The sequence below is a fragment of the Spodoptera frugiperda genome, chromosome 7, assembly GCF_023101765.2.
Source record: "Spodoptera frugiperda isolate SF20-4 chromosome 7, AGI-APGP_CSIRO_Sfru_2.0, whole genome shotgun sequence".
Taxonomy (NCBI): Eukaryota; Metazoa; Arthropoda; class Insecta; order Lepidoptera; family Noctuidae; genus Spodoptera; species Spodoptera frugiperda.
This window is the reverse complement of record NC_064218.1, coordinates 7958298-7981690: the sequence shown is the minus strand read 5'-3', so window position 1 is coordinate 7981690 and position 23393 is coordinate 7958298. Positions and strand designations below refer to the sequence as shown.

The window sequence follows — 23393 nt, the reverse complement described above, 5'->3', positions numbered from 1 at the left end:
GAAAATATTAGACTTACATTTTTGTTTTAGTGTTATTTTTTCCTCTCCGCGGCCGCCTCGAAGTTTCTTTATTATACCGGCTCGCGACTCGGTTCATAATCAACGATACACCGCGATGTATAAGCCACTAAATCTACCTCGATACTTCTTTCGTCTACTTCTACGTCAAGTATTATGTTCTTCTCTCTGTAGTTTCTACTAAATTTACTTTTCCTCTCTCGTAAATATCTTCTTGAACTAACATCAATAACTTTTTTAATATCAAACCGTAACTCCACCGAGTTTGTTTCCCCCGCGCAAGATACATTACAAACAGTGTACGCTTGTTCGAAGTGTACGGATTAGAAGCTTTCAAAAGATTAACTGGGCCAGACCTCCATCTGACCATTTCATTAAAACTTCCTCCCGCCTCTGGCACCCTAATTACATTCAAAACAAAAATAATTCCGTGACTCACTTAAATGTACGTGTAAGCCATGACTCATCCGAATGTACGGATTAATTGTGACATTGACATACGTTTACACATCCGCGAGCTTCGTGCGCGACTTACATTATGCTAACTTTATGCGTATACGTATCGAACTACATAAACGTTACCGTTCCGTAAAATAAATATGAGCGCACTGATTCGTTTACCGTGGGGTCGATCGGTCGTAATTTCCTTTCGATTCAACCGGATTTCTGCTTTAATTAATATGAGTTTTATTTGTTTCAGATTCAACAACGGGCAGCTACACTAACCTCACAAAATTACAAATTAAGAAATAATTTAGTTTAGTATAATTATCGAATAAACGACGAAGCGCCTTCAATTTTCCAATTACGCATTAGTTAGCTTAATTAGAAGATAAGATAGTGTAGTCAAGTGGGTTGTGGTTGTGAGGCGCGTGTCGTGTCGCGCGCGTCGGTCGCTGGTGTCGCGGGGATCAATGCGTGTGTGTGCGGCGCGCGTGGGCCGGCAGACGGCGTGAGAGAGTCGCGCGCACGTGCGCGTCGGGTCGGCAAGATTGAGGTGGTGGCCGGGTGCGGGTGGGGCAGGCGCGCGCGCGTGCGGCCGCTGCACGCGCTGGGCCGCGCGGCCGGCATGTTGGCCTCGCAGCGCTCGCAGTCCTGCAACGAGGAGGGCGCGTTCTTCGGGGCGCGCGCGCTGCGCCGGCCGCGCGGCAAGGGCAGCGGCAGCCCGACCTGCTAGGGGTACGCCATGTCGCTGCGCAGCCTGCACCGGCGGCTATCATCCGCCAATAACACGTGAGTTACTGTTTACTGTTCTACTGTGTCAGCAGACACGACTAGCTACTTTATAAACCCCATTATCCGTAGATAAACACATTGCCGATAGCCGATGACACAATACCAAACAAACAGTATTGGCATCCAATAACCAGTAAATTGACACATTAACGTACGTATAATTGCAATGATTGGGCACTCAGCTCGATAATTGTAATGGCTGGATTTAGTAGTGAACCGTTTCATATTTATACGAGTTCGAAAGACGTTGGAACGTACTCTAGCGGCAAGTCATCAAAATGTCGAACGGGCGACCATCGGGATGTGAATATTCAATTACCGAACCTAAATCCAGAGCGCACTGCCATAAATCCAACAGGCTTCAGAGAGAATAGACCTTATGACGTAGCAGCTAGATTGGTTTTAGTATGCAATACAATCTAAATCGGTTATTACTTCTGGCGGGCACAATTAAGGGTTGATAATCGTGGCATAATTTATGCAAATTTGTGGCATACGTAGTATTACTATAGGCAATATTGGTTTTGTGGCCTGGGTGGCGGAATTTATTGATCCAAACAAGACATTATTTCACTCTATTTATAGTAACACTCTATTTACGGAGGAATTTAATAACACAATTCTGGAAACTTCAAATGTGTCCGTTGATAATGTCAGTTTGCAATTTAATATTTTGTTCTACTTCGAATGCATCTGCCATTGCGATTCGAACATAATATCTGGATTAGCAATTTTTATGAGTATGACTAGTATATCGACCTTGTAGGTTAAACAAGAGGTGTTTTTTTATTCGTATTGAGTGAACGCGATAGTTTCCACTGCAGCATTACTTTTTTGGTCAGGTGCATAATTGACTCATACTATTATCCAGATTCTGATGTCCCAATAAATTTTCAAATAAATTATAACAAACAACAATTAATAGACTGAAGTCTATTGATCTAAAGCAAAAACTAGACATAACCCAATAAATTGATTTAGCTAACAACAAAATCAAACTGCACTATTCTACACAAAAAACCCTTTCATTCCAAGAAGCCATCACAATGCATTCCACACAATATACTCAAAAAAGGCATCAATCAATTTCGGAATACGTCCGGAGTCTATAAATCATAATGATGGACGTATCAAAGGGTGACGTATACAAGGTCATGGATCACGATTGTACCTATTGGACGTCCGCGTCCGTGTGTATCCATGTGGTCTTGACTATGGTTTGGGTGGGTAAAGTGCTATTTTGTTGTTCCAAATTACGAAAGGAGATCGGTAAATCCTGACCTTGACAGACATAAATGAAATACAGTGGGTTTTCAAGGACTAATACATACATAACCCCACGCCTGTCTTCCATGGGGGTAGGCAGAGACAATAGAACGATATTAATATTATTATCAAGGACTTATATTAGTATTCAAACCTGTGTAACTAGTTTTTTGACAGAACTCGGGAGACGCCAAATATTTCAGCTAGTATTCAAAAATGGCTCCGTCGAGGCCAAGTTTACTATGGAAGTTTACCGGTTTCCTTTTAAGGATAGATTTTATTTTAACTAGCCGATATAAAGTAACAAGATATTCCTTCTATGGGAATGTGGTTATGCATTAATTTTTGATGAAGTTTTTTAACAAAGTGCATTTTTTATATAGATTATTAGTTTATTTAAACCCATTAATCCTCACCTATGATACGACCTAAGTAGGACAAAGTGTGACTCGGTTTTCGATCCTAAAATTTGTAGTGATAGTCTGATGTCTAGAATTTAGAGTGGGCAGGTCGCCCCTATTACAAAATTTGGAGCTTTAGCTCATTAACACAAACCACATGTGGAGATAATTACTTGGTTTACGAGGTTAAGCATTTGATAAGATAACGCCAGAGCAATAACAAGCTTATCACTATTACTGATATCGATTTTCATCAAGTTTCGGTCAAAACTGGGCCTCAATATAGAGGATTCCGATGATATTTTACTTGGTTTGGTCTGAATATACGATTATTCGCAGTAACTGTAAGTTTTTTTTTTAATTTTAACTCAATAAGACTCATATTAACGTTTACTGACATCGTTTTTTAAATATAAGACACAAAAATAAACTGTGAATGTGTTCACAGCAAAAAATATATAAATATGTATGTATGTATCTCCGTCCTCATTATAACTGTTGCATTATACCGAAGCAGCTACGAGATATACATGTCATTAGTATTCTCCGTAATTCTTTCCGCTCCCCTCATCTCAATACCAACCTCACTATACCAACACACAAGAATGCTACGAAGCTTAAAACTTCGTAGCATTTCGTAGCAACAGCTCCTGTGATGTCTACGCCGTAGCCGCTCTTTGCTAACGTAACTTTTAGCTTTGTATTCATATTAAAACGGTGGAAATTTGAATAACATTTACTGACGTTAGCTATAGGTCTTTGGCCAGTGTAGCAGGGTCACACCGCAAAGTGGATTCCAAACCGCGTAGCATGTATTTCCGTCCTTTATGTTCGTATATGAGATGTTATGTGAACACTTTGTAAAAAGAGTATGTACTTCACACTGAGGGGATTGGGTTTGATAACACGCTCGATATTTCGGGACTGGAAGTTTTATACTTTTACATAATACATGTGACGTGTATAAGCAGAAATAGAAATGCACTGATGTGAAAGGTGAATAAAATTGTAAAGTGTAATTATAAGGCAGTTGGTGTAACGGCTACTTTTAAAATAAAAGCTAATTGTTTTTGGAACTACTATGAACTTTTTTTTGTCCAATATAGAAACTATTTCAAATATTACAATACGCGAATATTGAAACAGAATTTAATAAACAGCGATATATTTTTTTACTCGCCTTTAATAATCTGCCGGCGCTGTATGAAAACGGTTTAGTAAATTCTGGAATAGTTGTACGTGAAATATTGTCGACACCCAGGCTGGTTAGCGGCAATATATTGTAGAACAAATATATTGTATACGGCTACACATCAAGTAACACAACCAGTATAAACTGACCTTCGAATATGTGGCAACTTCATACAAAGTGAGACCATAGTAAACTGGTTTTATATACCTTGATGTGTACGATAAAGGAAAATACGAACATTTATTTGTTGGATGAAGTGGGCCTAACTACGTCAGAGGCATAAACGTGAGAAGAATTGGGTAGTTGTGGCCTGAGCCTTGCCTTGACACCGTTTAATTTATACCGCCGAACTACTCAAGCTGTGAGGTTCGACAATATATAAGAAATTTTCTATAACAACCCCCTTTTTGAAGGGACTGAGTGTGGGAAAATAACAAAGAATGTTCTCAAAAAACCACTTATTTCATACTTTCACTGTCGACAAAGGTAGAACTAAGCCTTTGTCAAAAGCGAATCCTTTGATAGCCCCGCTGCCGGCGTTGACCCCCATGGCGTTTGAAATGTTAAATAATAAACAAGTATAATGTACGATGGGCGAGTCTATTTTCTAAGGGGGGAAAATCATCCAGTGCCTTCTCTCGCCTTAGGCGAGGTGAGAGGGAGTGTCAGAGTCTTACTGACTAAAAACCACTTATTCCTAGTCCTACTTTTCGAGCCGGAGCTCCGGTCAACCCGCTAGGTAGTCCACAGTTTCTGGAGTGATTCTATTTGATAGAGCTTGTTGTCAGGGGTTTGTGTCGGGGCGTCTGACACAAACCATGAACGAAATGCCTCATTACACAAGATTAATATAATTGTCTCACTCGTGGCAAGTGAGAATGTTGAACAAAAGATTTTCGTCTCCGTTCTAGGGTTGAGCTAACAACCCTAGAATCGAGAATCGTAGATTTTTCGATTTTTCGAAAATCCTCCCATACGTTCGGGGATTCGTATTCGACGTAATCCATAAATATTGCCGTTAATGGTAAAATTTACAAAAATATGTATGCTCTCCAAATTTTATACTACTATTTCATACACCACAGCTGAGAAACAAAACCGGCATTGTTATGTAATGTTGTCCAAAATATCATAAACGCAACTTTACGCTCGTTTGTCATCAAAATTCGCTGGTTTTATGAGCATGCATACTTTATTACTTCGCTAAATAAAACACGGACAACACGTGGTCGGGCCTCAAACATTCATGTAGAGTTAAAATTAAATTCGACAAAAATGTAAAATTCGGGCATTCTTTTTTTTATTAATATTTAATTTTCATAAAGTATTTTGTTGCTTCGTAACAGTTTTCTTTTTGTTTTGTGTTGTGTTCCTCAATTTATGTAGTGAACCAGCAAATTTCATACAGCCTCAAAAATTTTTTCTCACTTTTTAAACCTTCCCTGGACTTCTGTAAATAATTCAAGACCATAAATCCAGAGACCATCTGTTAAATCTGTTATATCGTTCGCGAGTTTTAGCGAGACTAACGAACAGCAATTGATTTTTATATATAAAGATTTTAGCTTGATAATGTTGAAAGTAGAAGAGTTGCGAGAGAGCAGTTGCGTATAGGAAAATAATTAATTATCAGTTGACGAACCAGCAATATTTTTGTAAACCTGATTCTACAACAGTAAAGTCCACCGATGAAGAAAACGAACAATACTGTTAACTGTTGTTTTTTAAATTATTAATTCAACACTCTCGACAGACTTGACTCGTGCTTCCAAACATAATAAGACAAATATACACCAAAAATTATATTAAAAAAGGAAATACTCGAATCACTGATTATTTGGCTGACAATCAGCACTTTTGGAGATCAAAAAGTTACAAGAGAGTCATTCACAAAATGCTGCCGTGCACAAAGACTGCGGTGCGGGCGTGAGGGACCGCCTCTATTAACATTACGAGTATTTCCTCCCTGAGTACTTTTAAAAATTACAAAAAAATATAAGATCACCCTATATTTTTGTTGGAGAGAAAGTCAAAAATGGAGAAAATGAACTCTCTTTTTTAATTATTTATTCATGGGCACATACAATATTGAGACACTGATTTACTAGGTATTGAGGATTTCGCAACAGATTTCTAACAACAACAGATTTTTAGCATCTAAAGATTCATCATCATTATCATCAGCCGAGAGACTGCTGAACAAAGGTCTCCTTAGTCCTCCACGTAGAACGACAAGAATTGAAGAATTTAATTTTAATAAAGATTCATTCTATTCTATTATTTTATTCTATTCTATTATTTTCGCTGACTATTATAACAAGGCCTTATCGTTTTTAAAGGAATTTAAGAACTGTAAAAATCTATATTTGAAACAATATGTTCCTATTGTCATATCCCACAACCTGTAAGGTCCATTTTCCCTTGTATCAAAGCCCGAACTGTCAAGTCCGCGTGCCTCAAGATTCTTGTATCTGCTAGACCTGTAAAACACAAAAGTTTCTCGCATATTGAATTCGATTCTCAACTCTATTGGTGCTTATTCGACCCTAAAAACGCAACACCTGAATGCCTTCCTCAGAGATTACCGAAAACGAGCGGTCTTACCTTCAATTTCTAACATAAAATCAAATCGACAGTAAACGTGAAAAGATACGAGTTAGTTTCTACACTTATTTTATTCGTATAAAGTGGCCACGATGGAGCTTCAATGAATTTGGTCTAAAGGTTTGTTTATTTCTCGTGAAACGTCTTTGGTACTCTCGTTTAGAGACTGATGTAAATACTTTTTGTTTTGTCTAATATTGAGTATAATTATCAAAAAGTCAATATTTAACTTTATCCGATTGTATGGAAAATATAGAGTTTAGCCAGTGAGCTGGCTAATGGCAATTGACGATTGGAAGTTTAGTCTATGTAAGTCAAATGTTTACGAAAAGGACATCATTACATTCGTACGATATTTTATACTAAAAACAAGCATTCTCTAACTCGAAAATAAAACCCTGAAACGGACAGTGTATTCGACATTTCAATAAAACTATCTGAAGATGACTTGTATTTGTTCACTCCCCTATTCTCCAAATAGCTGGGAAGGGAAGCTGGTACTGAAATAGCGAGATGTTTTGTTGACGTCATCGTTCTGAGTGACGTCACATGACCTTGGCTTGGACCCAGAAGGTTCCATTTTGAATATCTCATATCACAATATGGATTGTAATCTCTGGAAGGGCTAAGGTGTTTGCCCTTACTTGTATTCTTCGCTTCTGTATTGTTGAGAGCTTATATTATATATTTCTTGGGCATTTATTACATAGTCATCTCTCACAGTATTGTTGTTGGTATTTTGTTAGTGTTAATGTGTTTTTTTTGTGTTTTCAAGAATTAGGTATCCATCTTGAGTATAACTGCATGTGTTTTCGGGTTTTGTTTAAAAAATCTTTGGTTTTCAAGTCCCAGCAAATATTGACTTTAAAAAAAGTAATAACTAAAAAAATATTTACAATTAAGCAATACCTAAAAAGAAATCAAAACTAACTTAGAGCGTCGAAAACATAAACCTCATCAGAGTCGTGAGGTATGGTGCCCAAAAGACTGGCAGCATTAACATTGAATGGCAATACTTAACCTTTGACCAAGGTAGAAACCAGCCTTTCGATCACCTGAAGTGTCAACCATCCTCCTTACAATATCTTTGCAAAAACAGTATCTTTTAAAAAAGTAAGTACCTACGCCTATAAAACAGCTAAGCTTCCACGCGCTCTTACATGGATCTAATTAGGGAGTTGAACATGCCTTGAGGTGGAAACAAAAACTTTGTGAGTGACTATACCTACCTACCTACTTACATAGGTACGATATAGTTATTGTATTCGCAGAAATTATTAATTAAGACAGCAGAGCTCGCTCACCGAACTGGAAACTCTCGTGTTTTTCTTTGACAAATATTTGAAGATTTAATTCTTTCATGCGGATGAATGTTTGTACATTACATTTAGTTTATATGAGTGTGTTTTGAATGTATCTCTTAACCGTTTTTGAAGTGTTGTAACCTTTGAGTTCAAAGACCTTCTTACTTTGATGTGCTAGTTTTGTAATTATGTATTTGTTTATGACGCATACATACATAACCTCACGCCTGTCTCCCATGGCGATAGGCAGAGACAATTGCTATGACTCTTACAAACCTCTTTCGTTTTATCAATAGTCATCAGTCTTTTCATGTATGCTCGTCAGTTAAGGGTGCTTTTAATTTTGCCTTTCTATATTCTATTTGTTTATGTGATAGGTAGGTTAAATGTTAGAAAAAGATTATAATTATCCAACAGATATATATCCATAACGATGGAGTTTTTTGCTTGTTCTTCTCCATTCGAAGCTACAGTTTGGAACGAGCACCTAGCTTCAGTGACAGACAATTTAATTTGACGTTTCAAACGTGCTTAATTTAGGATTAATTTAAATAAATGCTTTGACTTTGACTTTGCTCCATCCATCTCAGTGTAATACATTTTTTGGTTCATCATCTCTTCCAAATCATGGTTACATTATGTAGCAAAACACACCATACTATCATATATTAAATTTACCTACACATCGTGTCATCAGACCTAACACACATGTATTGTGAGCTCTACTGATCGTCTTCAAAGACAGAACCACAAAACAAAAACCATTTCAAAGGTTCCATTCAGTAAGTTTTCTGACAGTTCACCTATACTAAAATGTAAAGTTAAACAATCAACACCGATTTTAATCTATATTCGAGTAAAAGATGGAACAATAATGATATGGGGGAAAGTTTGTAGCTGTCAAATTGAGTTTAGCGTATCAAGTGTTTGAAAGTTTAGCGTTTTGGGCGGCAACTCGGAATGTACTCGTCTCGTACTTTGAAATGCAGAAGTTTTACGTGTGATGTGCCTCTATTGTCTGCTGCTGGCTTTAAATGAGAAATATTTTAGAATTTTATGCCCTTTTAGTGAGTAAATAAGGTATAGAATTAAATATTCTTATGAAATTTTATAAATAAATGGTTTTCTACATACTTTCACTCAAATCAGCCACTGCGCCGCGTGTAGCGGGTTCGATTCGGTCTGGGTGTCATGTGTAGGTGAAATTATATGTTTGTAAACGCATCGACGACACAGGAGAAAATCCTAGTATGGGGCAACGTTTTTTTAAAAAAGAAAAAGATATTTGTATTTATAATTATGTCTTGTAGTTAGTTGTATGGTTTGCTAACTACTAGTTACAAAACACTTCCTATATCTCAAACATAAACATAAACAGTGATAAAACCAACCAATATCTATACATATACTTATATAATAAAAAATCATATGTACCAAAACGACACAGATTTAAAAAGTAATGACAGTACGTTCTCGTTTTCGATTTGCTTCCCACAAAAAAAAAAGTTAATGAAAATCGTTTCATCACACGTAAAAACATGCTCCTTCAGGAGTAATTTACCAACAAAATTATATAAACGTGTATGAAAACGGGACGGTGAGGCAAACATAGAGAGGGACAAGAGATACAAATCTTATACGTGTTAGAAAGAGGCAGGTAGTGTTATTTGGCAAGCAAGGTTAAGGGGGACATCTTAAGGTGAGCGCTCCGATCTTGGAGGCTGAGGTTATTTCATAATATATATGTATTACAGGATTCTGATCGATCTCAACGCTGATATAAAATTTAATATTCAACTTATCGGTGGTTTTGTAGTCAAATGTGTGATTCTGTCGCACTATGTTCGGAATTTGATTCTCAATTACCAAAACTGTTCGGTGAAGCACCGATGTTTTTATTATGTCATAATATCATACGACTACATACGTCGTGCTGGCTGGGCAAACCGGCTACAGCGCAACGTGGAGCAGGTTTGATTCCCGCACGGAGCAATTCTTTGTGTGATTAATAGTTTCCATAAATTGTTGTTTCGGGTCTGAGTCTTATGTGTATGTTTGTAAACGCACCTACGACATAATAGAAACTGGAAAGAGGGAAAATTCTTTATTAAAAAAAATATACCTTACAACTAACCCACACAGTTAACTACTGTATGGATCTTCACTATTTTAGAGGTTCACTGCCAAAAACTTCACGCTTGGCAAGCTAGTTGGAAATAACAGTTTAATATAGGTTTATCTAGTGAGTATACTTTACTCTTTTGATTTAAAAACTCTCAATTTCAATATGAAGTCTAGAAATCAAGTAAATATACTAGGTAACCTCTCGTATATAAGACAACAATAGAATACACATTATGTCTCGTGTGGATCCGCATTCCGGCACACGAAGGGTTAATGACAACGGCATTATCATACTTAATACAAGTTGTCTTTATCCTCGATATAGATCGCGCTATGGTTTCGTTACATTCATTTGGTTGGGTATCGGCCGAGCGCTTCGGTACTATCGTAGAAAAAGTGTATTATCAGTCGTATGATTATTTGTCTGTAGTGGTCCTGCTGTTTCGTATATTCTAAATTGGTTTCGTTGTATTTGTCAATTAATAAGTTTATTTGTTGGGTTTTCCTGGTTTTTTGGTTAAACTATTTAACGTAGGTTTAGTTTGATATCGATTATTAGTAGTTACTGTAGTTAGATTTTTTAATAAAATTGTAAGTCTAATTTTTTTTAATTAGATTAGATTTAAGTCGTTTCTTTTAAATTATTTAGTTTAAGCTTGGTTATTATAGCATAGAGGATAGGTTGTAATATAGTTTCTTTTTTAATTGTTATAAATTCGTAATTCGTAGCTTTCTTTAGTTTTAAGTTAGTTTAAGTCCGTTTTTAAACTATTTTTTCAATGCCCTAAGTGAGTATACATCTATTAAATTCAAACGCAGAGTTCATTATGTTGATTTTTGAAGAGTTCCCTGGAATATCTTCCACATCTCATTTTTGAAGAGATCCCGCGAGATCGGGAACTTTGTGGTTAAAACCAAAAATTTGCCGGAAGTCACTATTCCACGCGAACGAAGTCGCGGGCAAAAGCTATACTTAATATTATAAATATGGTTTGTTTGTATATTAGGATGTTTGCCCGTCAATCCCGCTGAAATTACTAAACGGATTTTGATAAAATTTGGTAAACAGACAGGGTATGAGCGGACATGGGTGATAGAATACTTTATATCCCACGGGAATGCGGACGAAGCCGATGGCGGAAACTAGTATGTCATAAACAAATTCCGTTATTATAAGGGACTCGGGAAAAACTCCTCCTTAGGATAATAAAAGAAGTTATTTTGATTTTAAAAGTTGAAAATAATGTTGTGTACATAATTTCTTTTGAAACAGTTTTCTTGTGACTCTTTTCGACACTTCGCGAACGCTGGCCGACATACAAAGAGAGTGGGTATTGATCTCTGCACCCGTTTTCATCGAAAAAAGCGAAGTTTCGTGTTATTGGTTTTATATGTATATCTTTCTTTGGTATTTGGAGACAAGAATATCCCCTGTTATTTTGAGATTTTTAAATGTTATTGGTATAATATATATTTATGCAGATATGTGAAATGTGAATATTATAAAAAACGCAATAATACTTGGCCCAACCTGAGAAGAACTTGACCTTACACCGCAGTTTAATAACTTCATAAACGAGACGATCAAAGTTTTAAACAAACGCGTTGTCTCAATACAATAATAAACAAAGCATTTTTACAAAACGATATCAATAGAAAAATAATCCGTAATCCATCAAAACAAAACGTCTAGAATCCACGAAACATAAAACAATTTGACTCACAAAACCTATTAAAATACCGATGATATTAATAGTTTACGAAGGAATGCCTATTTCGAATGTCTAAAAATAACTTATTACGCGACAAGCAAAATCGATTGAAATCTGATTAGGCTGTAATCTGAGTTAAACAAAAAACAACAGTTGTCCCTTTTCAGAATTTTCCTTTAATATTCAGTTACAAGTTTCAGGGTTCTGCTCGGAAATTAGATAAACGTTCAACTTTTAAACAATTTTAATTATTCCGTTGCGTTGCGACGTGCTTTATCTGTTAATGTTTTTGAGATATTTGGACTTTTAATGCTGTATTGTGCAGATGGCATTTTAGACATGGTAGGATGGGATATTTTTTGACTAAAATCTATAAAAACTATTTAAAATAATTAAAATTTTAATGCCAATTGTTACTATAAAATCAGAGAGATAAGAATCCATAAATTTTATAGAATTTAGAAATCATTTCGAGCGTCCTTTTTTTGTAATAACTATCGTAGGACGTAATTAACTAAAAATCATGGTTTATTCACGTACATTAAAGGAAAAAAGCAGGTTTTGGCTACGACGCCGCGTCTACCCACGCTGCTCATAATAAAGAGTCCTTCTGTGACTCGAATCTAGTAGAGCTTTTCTCGTGATATTTAGTTTACCCGTACTATATGATTTAATTATAATCATTTTGCTCTCATATTGTCTTACAACTAACGTAAGTTTGAGAAATCCCTCAAAACTGGTTGTAATCGGTCCATCATGTATACGGAACTCCTTTGTCCAGAAACATTTAAAGCTTGTGGAGATTCTGTGAATGAAACGAGCGGCGGTGGCGGGCCGCATATAGCTTCTAAATATTCATGGCCCTGGTGGATGAAAACCATAAATTTATGAAAGTGCAGGCAGCCGTGGTCACCACGAGCGCTCGCAAAACTTAACGACACTCACTTATATACAGCGGTTTAAAAAAATGGCGATATCTGTAATGGAGTTTGTGTCGGCTTCGTTGTTTAATTATTTACTCTGTTGCGACCAATGTTTTAATGTGTAATGTTACAGCATTAATTAATCATAGTTTATTGGGACGAGGAAGCAGAACATTTATGTATGCGATGTAAAATTGATATTGGAAGTCGAAATTCGAAATTGATTCACGTGTACTTGATACTAGAAGTAGTTAAATGTATAGTTATTTTTATATTAGGGCATCTCTATTGTTCCCGGAGATACAATTACCAACATTCTCAATCCCTGATTTCCCAACAACTCTTAAATTTCTAAGCCACAAAAAGATGACAAGGCATTTGTAGCGCCTCTACGGTTTCGAGTGTCCATCAGGTGACACGTCTGCTGGTTTACTAGCTTAAAACCTCAAGAAACAAATGTCCTATCCTCGTAATGTTAAGTCACAATCCAAATTTCAACGAAAAAATTGGAAATTACACAAAAAAATAACAATTATTCGTTAAACATATTATTTATTCAGATCATTCGTTTGTGTACTGATACAATGGATGTTACAAATTGTGGCTCCGTTATCATGTTTATTCCGAAATGCATTGTTTCGGAGTATTTATCATTTCGCAACTCGATACTATGGACGGACGGATGGACTGACAGTTGAGACGTATCAGTCATTATCGGCAGCTGAACTGTGAAAATTATGATCATCGCTTAATATCTGTTTATTTATGTAGAGCTGTACTGTTTTGTTGTTTTTTCAATTTGGTTGTTTGTAGAGGTTTTTATTAAGATGTGTGTATGGGTTCTTTTCCACCAGAGATGTGCTATGTAGCTATACTACGAAGATGTAATAGCTTCAGCTATTTGAGTTTTTAAACTCAAAATTTTAAATATAAAAATGAATTTCTATTTATTTTAGGGTTTTAAGTGGATTTATTGATGTGGGATCTAATACGAAAAATGATTTAGATGTATATTAGAATTTCACATTTGAATACTAGATGCTATGTGTGCCTACGTGTGTAAGCTCTAAAAATAACTTTAAACACAAAAAAAAATAACAAAAACAAAAATCCAATTAAACAAATGACGTCATACAATTCGAAGATAAAACCGGGAACAAATAAAAGCTACGCAACCACGGAACGGTGGCAATGTAAACATTGTCGGGTACAACGTACGAATTACGCAATGTATACGAGTCACATCGAATTATACGAAACCAGTTTATCCTGACCTCCCTATGTATGAAGTTTTCGGACGTTCGACGGTCAGTTTATATTGGTTTGTGTAGCTTGATGTGTGTGCGTTTACAATGGCGTTGGGCCCGCCTCATATCGTGTTGACAAAGGCATCTGAATGGCTACAGTATGACGATCCAATCGATTGGCTTTAAAAGCAAATTATTATTGGACTTGTCACAGTCGGCTATAAGTTGACTATTCGCGAAGTGGACAGTTGAGTGCGGGTTAATGAGAGCTTGTATTTATGATGATGTTTATTTAGTGAATAATTTTAAAGTGCTCTAAACCCTGGTAAAGAATATTGATGGAATTAATATCTATACCCAGCTACCTGCTGCAGACTACGGCTCTGGCTCGAAAAGCAGGAGTAGCAACGGGGTGGTTTTTAGTTAGTAAGAGTCTGACACTCCTTCTCGCCTCGCTCAAGGCGAAATAAGTCATTGGATAATTTTCCCCTGTGATTTTCCCCTCTTCAAAAAGCATATCCATATAAATACATTTCTTTTGTTACGTTGTAAGCTCGAAACCATTGACATGTCAATGGCATCACACCCGAAATGACGAGGACAGAATTAAATATTTGTTCTCTTTCGAAATTCAAACTTTACTTTTACCATAGACTATAATTTAAATAAAAATAAAAATAAATGATACGTCAATGACGTCACGCTCAAAATGACAAGGACAGAAATACATCGTGTTTCTAGAAAAACAGGCAGAAGTCTTTTACCTATTTGCAGTAGTTACACATCCCCGTTTTACCAATTTCGTTATTTGAGTTAGCGATGAGAGCCTGTGTATGTCAATACTCTCCCCCTATTACACGGGATATACGTAACTACCAAAAGTGGGCGTATTTCGCACTATTGCCTACACACTGCTGAAAACAGGTCGACTGGGAGATTTTAATAAAAAAAACATTCTATTAATCTATAATATAAAAATAAGTCGGGGTTTCCTTCCTGACGCTATCTATAACTCCAGAAGGCACTAACCGATTTCCACGGTTTTGCATTCGTTGGAAAGGTATCGGGCTCCGTAAGGTTTATAGCAAAGAAAATTCAGAAAAAAATCAAAACAGGGAAAATCAAACTAAAACGAAAATCAAACTAAATTTTCCAAAAATATTGTGTCCGTTATTATATTTAAATAAAAAAAAACTATAAAATAAATAGCTACCTAAACAAAATTTATTAAATCTAAAATTGCTCTCAATTTTGCTGAGTAGATAACTTAACATAAAACATGAGAGAGATGTCCAAATTATCTCCGAACCACTCATGAGGAGTGTAAAACAGTCACTTGATTCCATTTACGAACGGCCGTTGCTGGCTTCGCGCCAAAACTTCATTCAATCAATATGTCACCGTCCACACTATGGTCAATTTCTTTTTAAACCAATAAAAGATGAAGTAATTCCGGCGAACCAAAGAGAATTATATTAATGAGAAATGGAATTAAAAGCGCGCGTATTCTCGTAATTAAAATAATTTCGTATGAAAATTGTCTTTAATTTTTTCAGTCGTATAATTAATGAGTACCGTACTTACTACTTAATATTTTCGTTTTAAATATTTTAATTGGTTTGATTTTTTCGACTATTTAAGTCTTTGGAGTTTCATAGTAATATGAACCTTAGTAATAGATAATAATAGCTAATAATAGTAGAGGAACTTGGACTATAACGTGGATGGCTTCTCCCTTCTTCAATCTGAAGGCTACGTAAAGCAGATAACACATCAGGCAGGCTGCTTGTAAAGACAGGTGCGATAGCTAATCTGATGGCCCCGGTCCGAGTCCGCCGCTCAATTCTATGTGGCGTGTCGGGTGTTCCCTTTGAATTATTGAGTGGTTCTTTTTTCAAAAAAAGCGGCCTTCTGTTTCTCGCTTTATTTTTCAAAAAGGTTGCGTATAAAAGGTTGATTATTTGATTCAATATTTACCATGAAAATGATTGGCCTAATTGCTTGCTGTTATGAATCATAAATACTGTATATTTTATTCTGTATTTATTTTGCTTGAAGCGTGATTCAAATAATAACATTGTTACATCAGTTTTATTAATTCAGCAATCAAAAATAAAAGCTGCTTCACTCATAACAACGGCCAAAAGCTTATAGGTTATGCACAACAAAAAAAAAACTTAAAATTCTGATGACCTACGGAATGACCTAAATGTCAAAAGTTGGCGGCAAGCCAAAATGTGTTATCTACGAAGTATGGAGTGAAATACTAGCCGTTCCCAATTTTCACTTTTTAATTACCAAAACTCTTGACTTTGATGTTTGACAACGATACATTGTATTTATTATATTTTTTTCGTCCACTTGACCCGGTTATCAGAACATTTTCAATTGAGACTTGAGTGAAGAGGTTTGAGTTTTGATATTCGTACTTTCCCCGTTTTGTTTTTTACATAAGTAGACTGTTAGCCTTGGCATGGGGTGGAGATGAAACGAAAGAAAACGGCTTAAAGATTTTTTACCACCATCGAAAATGGAAAATTTATAAGATTTTTGTTATGATTTTCCGTACAATGTTCTTTATTTTCGGAACTTCTTTTGGTTTATTTCACTAGTAATTTGAAACAAAATATTGGAAACCTTCATCCGTTGTATTAACCGTTTCAGTTGTTTTACACATGGACTACGTATCGAGGTTACTTTTTAGAAGTCAATACAAATCGAGCACTCACTATTAGTCCGTTCGTCCGTCAATTACGCTGAAACTATTGAACGGATTATGATGAAATTTTGGTTTAAAGACAGGGTATGAGATGACTTGGGTGATAGGATATCTCTTTTATCCCACATACACATTATCAGCAATGTTTTCATGTGGACGAGCCATACTTTGGCTCAACCAAAGTGACACCATAGCCTACTAAGTACTAAGTAGTGTCCTAAGAAAATATTTTCTGCCTACGTTTTCTGGGAATAAAAGGTCGTCATAATATTTTCTATATACCTCGAAAACCTTTTCCATGAAAAACTTTTCCCGTAAACCTCATTCATTATTCGATATTCATGGCACAGTTGCGAATTGGAAATCGCTATACCATTATATTATATAGGTCATATTCTTATTATCCGAAGTGTGCACGGAATAAAATACTTTTTTATTTAACATTCTGTTTCTTTTTAATGTTTTATTTATTTGCCTTTATAACTGGTGGTTATTAACTAGGATTTCTCAAGTGAAAAGATGTGATTTCGATTTTCATGCGGAATCACACATCATCAGCCTATAAGTGGCCACTGCTGACCAAAGGCCTCTTCTCATACAAAGAAGGCATTAGTTACCACGTTTGCTCAATACGGGTTAGCGATTTATATAACGATAAACTTACAATTAGAAATTATAAGCCCAGGTTTCCTCACGAATATCATATTTAACTTTATCGTATTTTTTGTATTTTATAAAATACTAGCACAATCTCTGCCCGTTTCCTATTGATCATAGCGTGATGTTTTTTAGTCTAAAACCTTTCTTGATAAATGCACTATCCAAGACAAAACGAATTATTCAAACGAACAAACTCTCCAGCTTTATACATTAGAATAGATTTAAATGAATTAGGTAATGAAAAGCATTTACATATACATATTACAGTAATTTGTATTCTTCTGCTTATCCCTTTCAAAGAAAGACAGGTTATGTAACTGTTATACAATATTTTACTACATTATAATAGTAAAAGTTCCCAAAACAAAAAATAAGGTGTGTTCGAATGAATACAATCGCGGAAGTAAATAAAATGGGGAAATAGGGCAGGAGTCGCTCATTGCTTCTTCTCACGATATTACAATACATCGGCAGCTGAGCTGTATATTCGGGGATTTATTGTGCCTACAGCTTGCTTCCACTATTGTCTTTTTATAAAGGAATGTGATGTAGAGTTGTAGAAATATACTAGCTTTTTTAAGGGGGATAATCGTTCAATGACTTCTCTCGTCTTGGGTGAGGCGAGAAGGAGTGTCAGACTCTTACTGACTAAAAACCACCCCGTTCCTACTCCTGCTTTTCGACACGGAGCCCCGGTAAACCCGGTAAGTCCGCAGCTCCGGATGAGGAAATATTCTAGCTTAACAGTAATATTCCTGTCCACCCAAAGGTAATCAGGAAGAGGTCGCATAATGCGGTATGATTTTTTCAATTTTTAATTTTTGATTTTTTTTTAATACTGAGTATTTTGTGTATTTTAAATATCTCTTGCCTATGCTAAACTATTTATAAAACTATTTTCTATAGATACTTCTGTTGAGATTGACAGAGAGTAAATTAAACCATGAAACTACATAAAAAACTCATAAAAATAAAAAAAAAATGCTATTTTTGGAAAATACTTGAGAATTCAAACCTCAGTATCGACGCTCGGCAGGCAGTCTCACTTGTATCCTCTCGACCAAAGAGGCAGCTATTGTATTTTGTACCATGGAGTATTGTTCCAAGACATTAACCTCCTTTTTGTGTCGATTGCAGCATCTTTGATCTATATTTAGCGCTTTAATTTAAAGGTGAAATGTTTTACACGGAAAATATGAGAGAAAGTATCGACTCTTGGTTATAATTTAAATATAAGAGAGCTTGGCTTACGTGGTAGGTGATAGTAACCTAAAATATACATACAGAGATGGCCCCTAAAATAAAAGATAAAAAAATACATAGATAGTATACTGCACCATCGATTGCCCCAAAGGTTATTTATCGTCAGGTGATAGTTTGCCCTAGATTCTACAAAAAAAAATCTATAAAGTATTCAATATAAAAAAAAAAACTTTATTGTAATCGCCCCAAAACGTGATAAGTAACAAAACAGATAAACAAACCAAACAATGTTTAACACTCACTAAACTGAATAGTGTATAGGCTTATACATATTACACATTACACGATTGGAAGAAAAATATACTTAGTTCGGTATTTCTCGCACAAGTTGGGAGTGTTTCCAAGAATATAGGTTAATACGCCACTCCAAACCGATGGGCTTACACTATTGCCAACTTTGTGATTCAAGCATCGGTTCAAGTCCCCGTTTAACACAATAACTGGCACGTTTAGACACGTTTGATGCTATCATGCAGATAACCGCAGTTTTTGTATGCAATTTGCGAGTCTGTTTTGGGATTTTAGGCGTTTTTGGGTTCGGTTTTGTACGTTTTATATTAGTATCAATGCATCTACACATGTATAATAAATGGAATTTAAATACTATGCACACAATATGACAGACAATATGTTAAATACAGAAGAATATAATATCTCTTCGTACATATGTTACTCGTAGATATAAATGGAGTAACATTAGCAAATCTGACTACATTTCATAAGTGAAAAAAATAAGATTATTAATTCAAATCAAATAAGATTATCAAAATCAGATTAAAATCAACATTCTAGTCACAGAATAGAAAACTAGAACAAAATCAATGAAGTTCCAGAGATAAATTTAGAACTAACTGAGTTTAAACTAAGTATATAGAAATAGATTTCATCTTAAAACTGCAAAAGTCAACGACCGCAGATGACTTACGTAGGTATTACATTATGTTATATTGAATGCTAATTTACATAAATACATCCATTTAGTTTACCTCCTACACAGGACACCCACTTTGTAAGCCTGTCTGGACTGTTTTTATTGATTTATTTTTGGTTGCAAAAAGCTTGTATAAGATGATTGGTACTGTATTATAATTTGATTTTGTACCTATATTTTTTGATTGAATAATAAATCTTCTTGTTGACTGGTATAATACAGTATAAAGGTAAGCGTCCACGGGCCCGCATCGTACGCATCGTACACATGACGTCATCAGTACGCCTTGCATGTAGGCGTTGCTGATGATGCGGTGTGTACGATGCAGATCAGTGGACGCAGTTGTATGAGTTTCTATACAAGACAAACTAAAATTGGTTGAGTGCGGTGAGTGCGATGCGTACGATGCGGGCCTGTGGACGCGTACCTTGACTACCATATTAGAATAGTATTTGTTTAAACAAATTATTGGTACGTAAACATAGCATCAACTCAAGCGTTCCCAGAGAAAATGTGAAAAAGATTACTAATAAACATTCAATTTGTAACATAATATTCTCCGTATAATTTCGAACTACATAGAGTTGTAACTTAAAACTAATCGAGATACCACCTCAAGCAGTTATGTAAAAACCCGTAGTGTCTTATTAATTTATGACACTACAAGTCACACTTCAATAGCAACCTAAAGTACAGTCAACATCCTAAATATATCACATAGTAGCCAATATAACACAAAGTTAGTTGTGTACAAATTGTACAGTGACTCCATAGAGTATGAGTAATAGACAGTCTCCACTGTGTATCGACAACCGACATCTCATCCATTAATCAATGCACGACACACTCGCACCATCCTGGACTATTCATTACATTACATTTGCATTTCAAATGTCAATACTAGAGTAGAATTTCATGTTTGAAATTAATATTTTGTGATATTAATTCTGTTTAATGAATTATGGCGGAATCGTGGGTTAATACGTATTGTTTAATTGATAATTTTCTATAAATAATACCTCTGGTGGGTGGAAAAACATTATTCTTTAGTTTTTTATGGCGATAGAGCTAAACTCAATTGCATATCACACACAATTCCAGACTCCTAATAAATAATAAAAAAAAACCAATAAATATTTTTTCAATTCGAGAGTTGGTGTCAAAGTCTATCTATTTGTTACTTGAAATTATTATCCACAGACATATAGCTAAGTACTAGTGCTCCAAGATATTGTTTACATGTGTACCAAATTACTTTGCCGAGTGTACATTAAAAGTATCAATTTCTTGCAGACATATTCAGAGAATCTTTTGTACAACACCTTATTGAATAGATATTTGTAGATATCGGTATGATATTGAGAAATAATGTTTTATTTCATACGAATCTACGAATCCATATCTTGGGTATCGGGCTTGCTATAAAACGTTAGGTATGTATGTACGTATATCGTTTCTTGGGGCGTTATTTCTTTGCAGAGGATTTCATCACCAGCTGTCACACGTTTCCAATAAGACTGGGTCACAAACAAAACTCTCGCTGAGGTTTTTTTTTGGCATATTTTTCAGATACGGAAAGCATTTTTTTGTTAAGGACGACAAACATAAGCTTTTGTGTAAAGAGGGAGGGTTTTTAAAGTTGATAAATTTTTTTGTTTGCAATTTTTACTTTTCTTTTTGTTATTTGTATTTTGAAACACCACAAAAATGGACAGATGAGGAAGTATATATAGTCGTGAAGACTGTATTATGCTCAGATATCATATAAAGTTAATTTAGTTTTTCGGGGTTCCGGTTCCTAACAGGAATATGAACACAGTTTCTCGCCTCACTCAAGACGGGAGCTTATTACAAACCATACTATTAAGGATCAATGGCAGGAGAAGGCATTGGATAATTGCTTGGCCCTAAAAAAAATGGATTTCACAAACGTCATACTTTATTACCATCCATAAAACACCCAACAATTCAAAAATAGAAAATTGCAACATACTATATACATATTACATAATTGTAACCAAAAATATTATACCAATTATAGCTCATAGGATCGCATGTTAAACATTTCAACTTATTAGCAAAACAAAGCTTCAAAAGCGTAACAATTTGAAGCGAATATCTGTTCTGACCTACATAGACACCCTTCATTCCCACCCTTTGGAGTTTTGCAATTACGGGAAATGATACAACACGGTATATACGAGTACATACAATCATTGTACATCGTACCATTCGCATATACAACGACCGAATTAAAATATACAGAGTGCAGATTAATATTCGAGTGAGTTTTTGCTATAAGTTTTTATAACATCGAGGTTTTTATTTTGATGTGTTTTTTTTAAAGAGGGAAAATCATTCAATGCGGTCTCTAGGCGAGGCGAGAGGGAGTGTCAGACTAATACTGACTAAAAACCCGCTAGGCACCCCGTTCCCACTCTTGTTTTTCGAGCCAGAGCCCTGGTAACGTGAATCTCTTGTTGTTTAAGTAATCGGTTTCTATGACACATATGTAGACATGGCGATTTAGGTACGGCACTAATATCATAAGCTACGTTTTCGATCTAAAGTTTGTTGTCTAAGCCGTTTGAAAACTTCATCACGACCTATTTCAGTTAATCGGAACATACCTACGTAACATCGCCTTCGCTTATCCGTCCGATATCAACCCGGTTTAGTATCGAAACTGTTAGATTAATTACTCTACGTATGTATATACCTATGTACATGCAATTAATATGATATTCAAGTAGAGAGGTTCTCGATAATCTTGGTAATCATGACTTGATATACAATTACGATCAGTATTGTAAATTAAAATAAAGTTCATTGTTGCAAAAAACAAACTTCGATTGTAGTTTCAGATTTCTCTTAATAGAATCGGTTCTAGGATATCATTATGTTATATGCAGAACCTGCTCTAAAAACAGAAAATTCTAGAAAATAAAGATGTTTAAAAGAATCAAAACGGAGTCTACAGCAACAAAATGCATGTTGCCTCCATAGTTAGCTTTCTGTATGTGGAATAAGAGCACATTAAGTATTCATTTCATATCATGCTGCTTCGTGATCCAATACACAGGGGATAAAACAAGAATTAAATTACTTAGCTAGCCAGTACTCGTATCCTTGCCACTTTAGACCAGACTAAGTTGATTTTAGCTTTATATTATCCAATTGTTTGCAAGTTAGCTTGTCCTGCTACAGACTTTGGACTGACGCCAGTGGTTGCTGTTCCGAAGTTGAGGACCGTTAGTCGACCATCTTGAATTTCGATTGAGGTTATGCAACTACCAGATGGTGTTGTTCGCAATAATTAATTTAGTGGATGGGTTTTTGTTTATGTTGAACAATGATTGCGGATATTCAGACATTTGTATTGTTGTATAGTTGGTGATTACATACTACATTTGTATAGTTGGTGATTTCAGATTTCAATTATATTTCACTGTAAAAGAGAAACTCGATAACTTCTTAGTTAGAATGGTTGTTCATTACCTATTCATACTTCTTTTTAACCCGTGGTTTGCTGGGAACGTAGATCTACGTGAGACACAATGATTTTCTATTGTGTCTCATATGCCGGCAGTCATGAGCATAAGCGAAAAAAAAATGTTACTGTTACATGTATTGAAAGTTAATTTTCTCGATAAACAAAATTTACCGTTCGCAAATTACAAATTGATACGAAAAAGACTAAGATATATCACGACTTCCGAATCGAATACATCTCGATTATCGGCAATCTTCATTCGATAAAACCGTCAATCGATTCTGCCGACGTCCGCGGAAG

At 35.5% G+C, this 23393-nt stretch overlaps 1 protein-coding gene across 10 annotated transcripts in view; it reads left to right on the top strand.

Annotated features, from left to right (window-relative positions):
- LOC118266375 (potassium/sodium hyperpolarization-activated cyclic nucleotide-gated channel 2) overlaps nucleotides 1-23393 on the top strand; it is a 297834-nt gene that overhangs the window by 31287 nt on the left and 243154 nt on the right. For all 10 annotated transcript variants that reach the window (XM_050694804.1, XM_050694802.1, XM_050694803.1 and 7 more), the window contains exon 2: nucleotides 719-1251. In XM_050694804.1, coding sequence (XP_050550761.1) covers nucleotides 1205-1251 — 47 coding nt within the window. In that variant the 5' untranslated portion in view covers nucleotides 719-1204. The remainder of the gene's footprint in view (nucleotides 1-718; nucleotides 1252-23393) is intronic.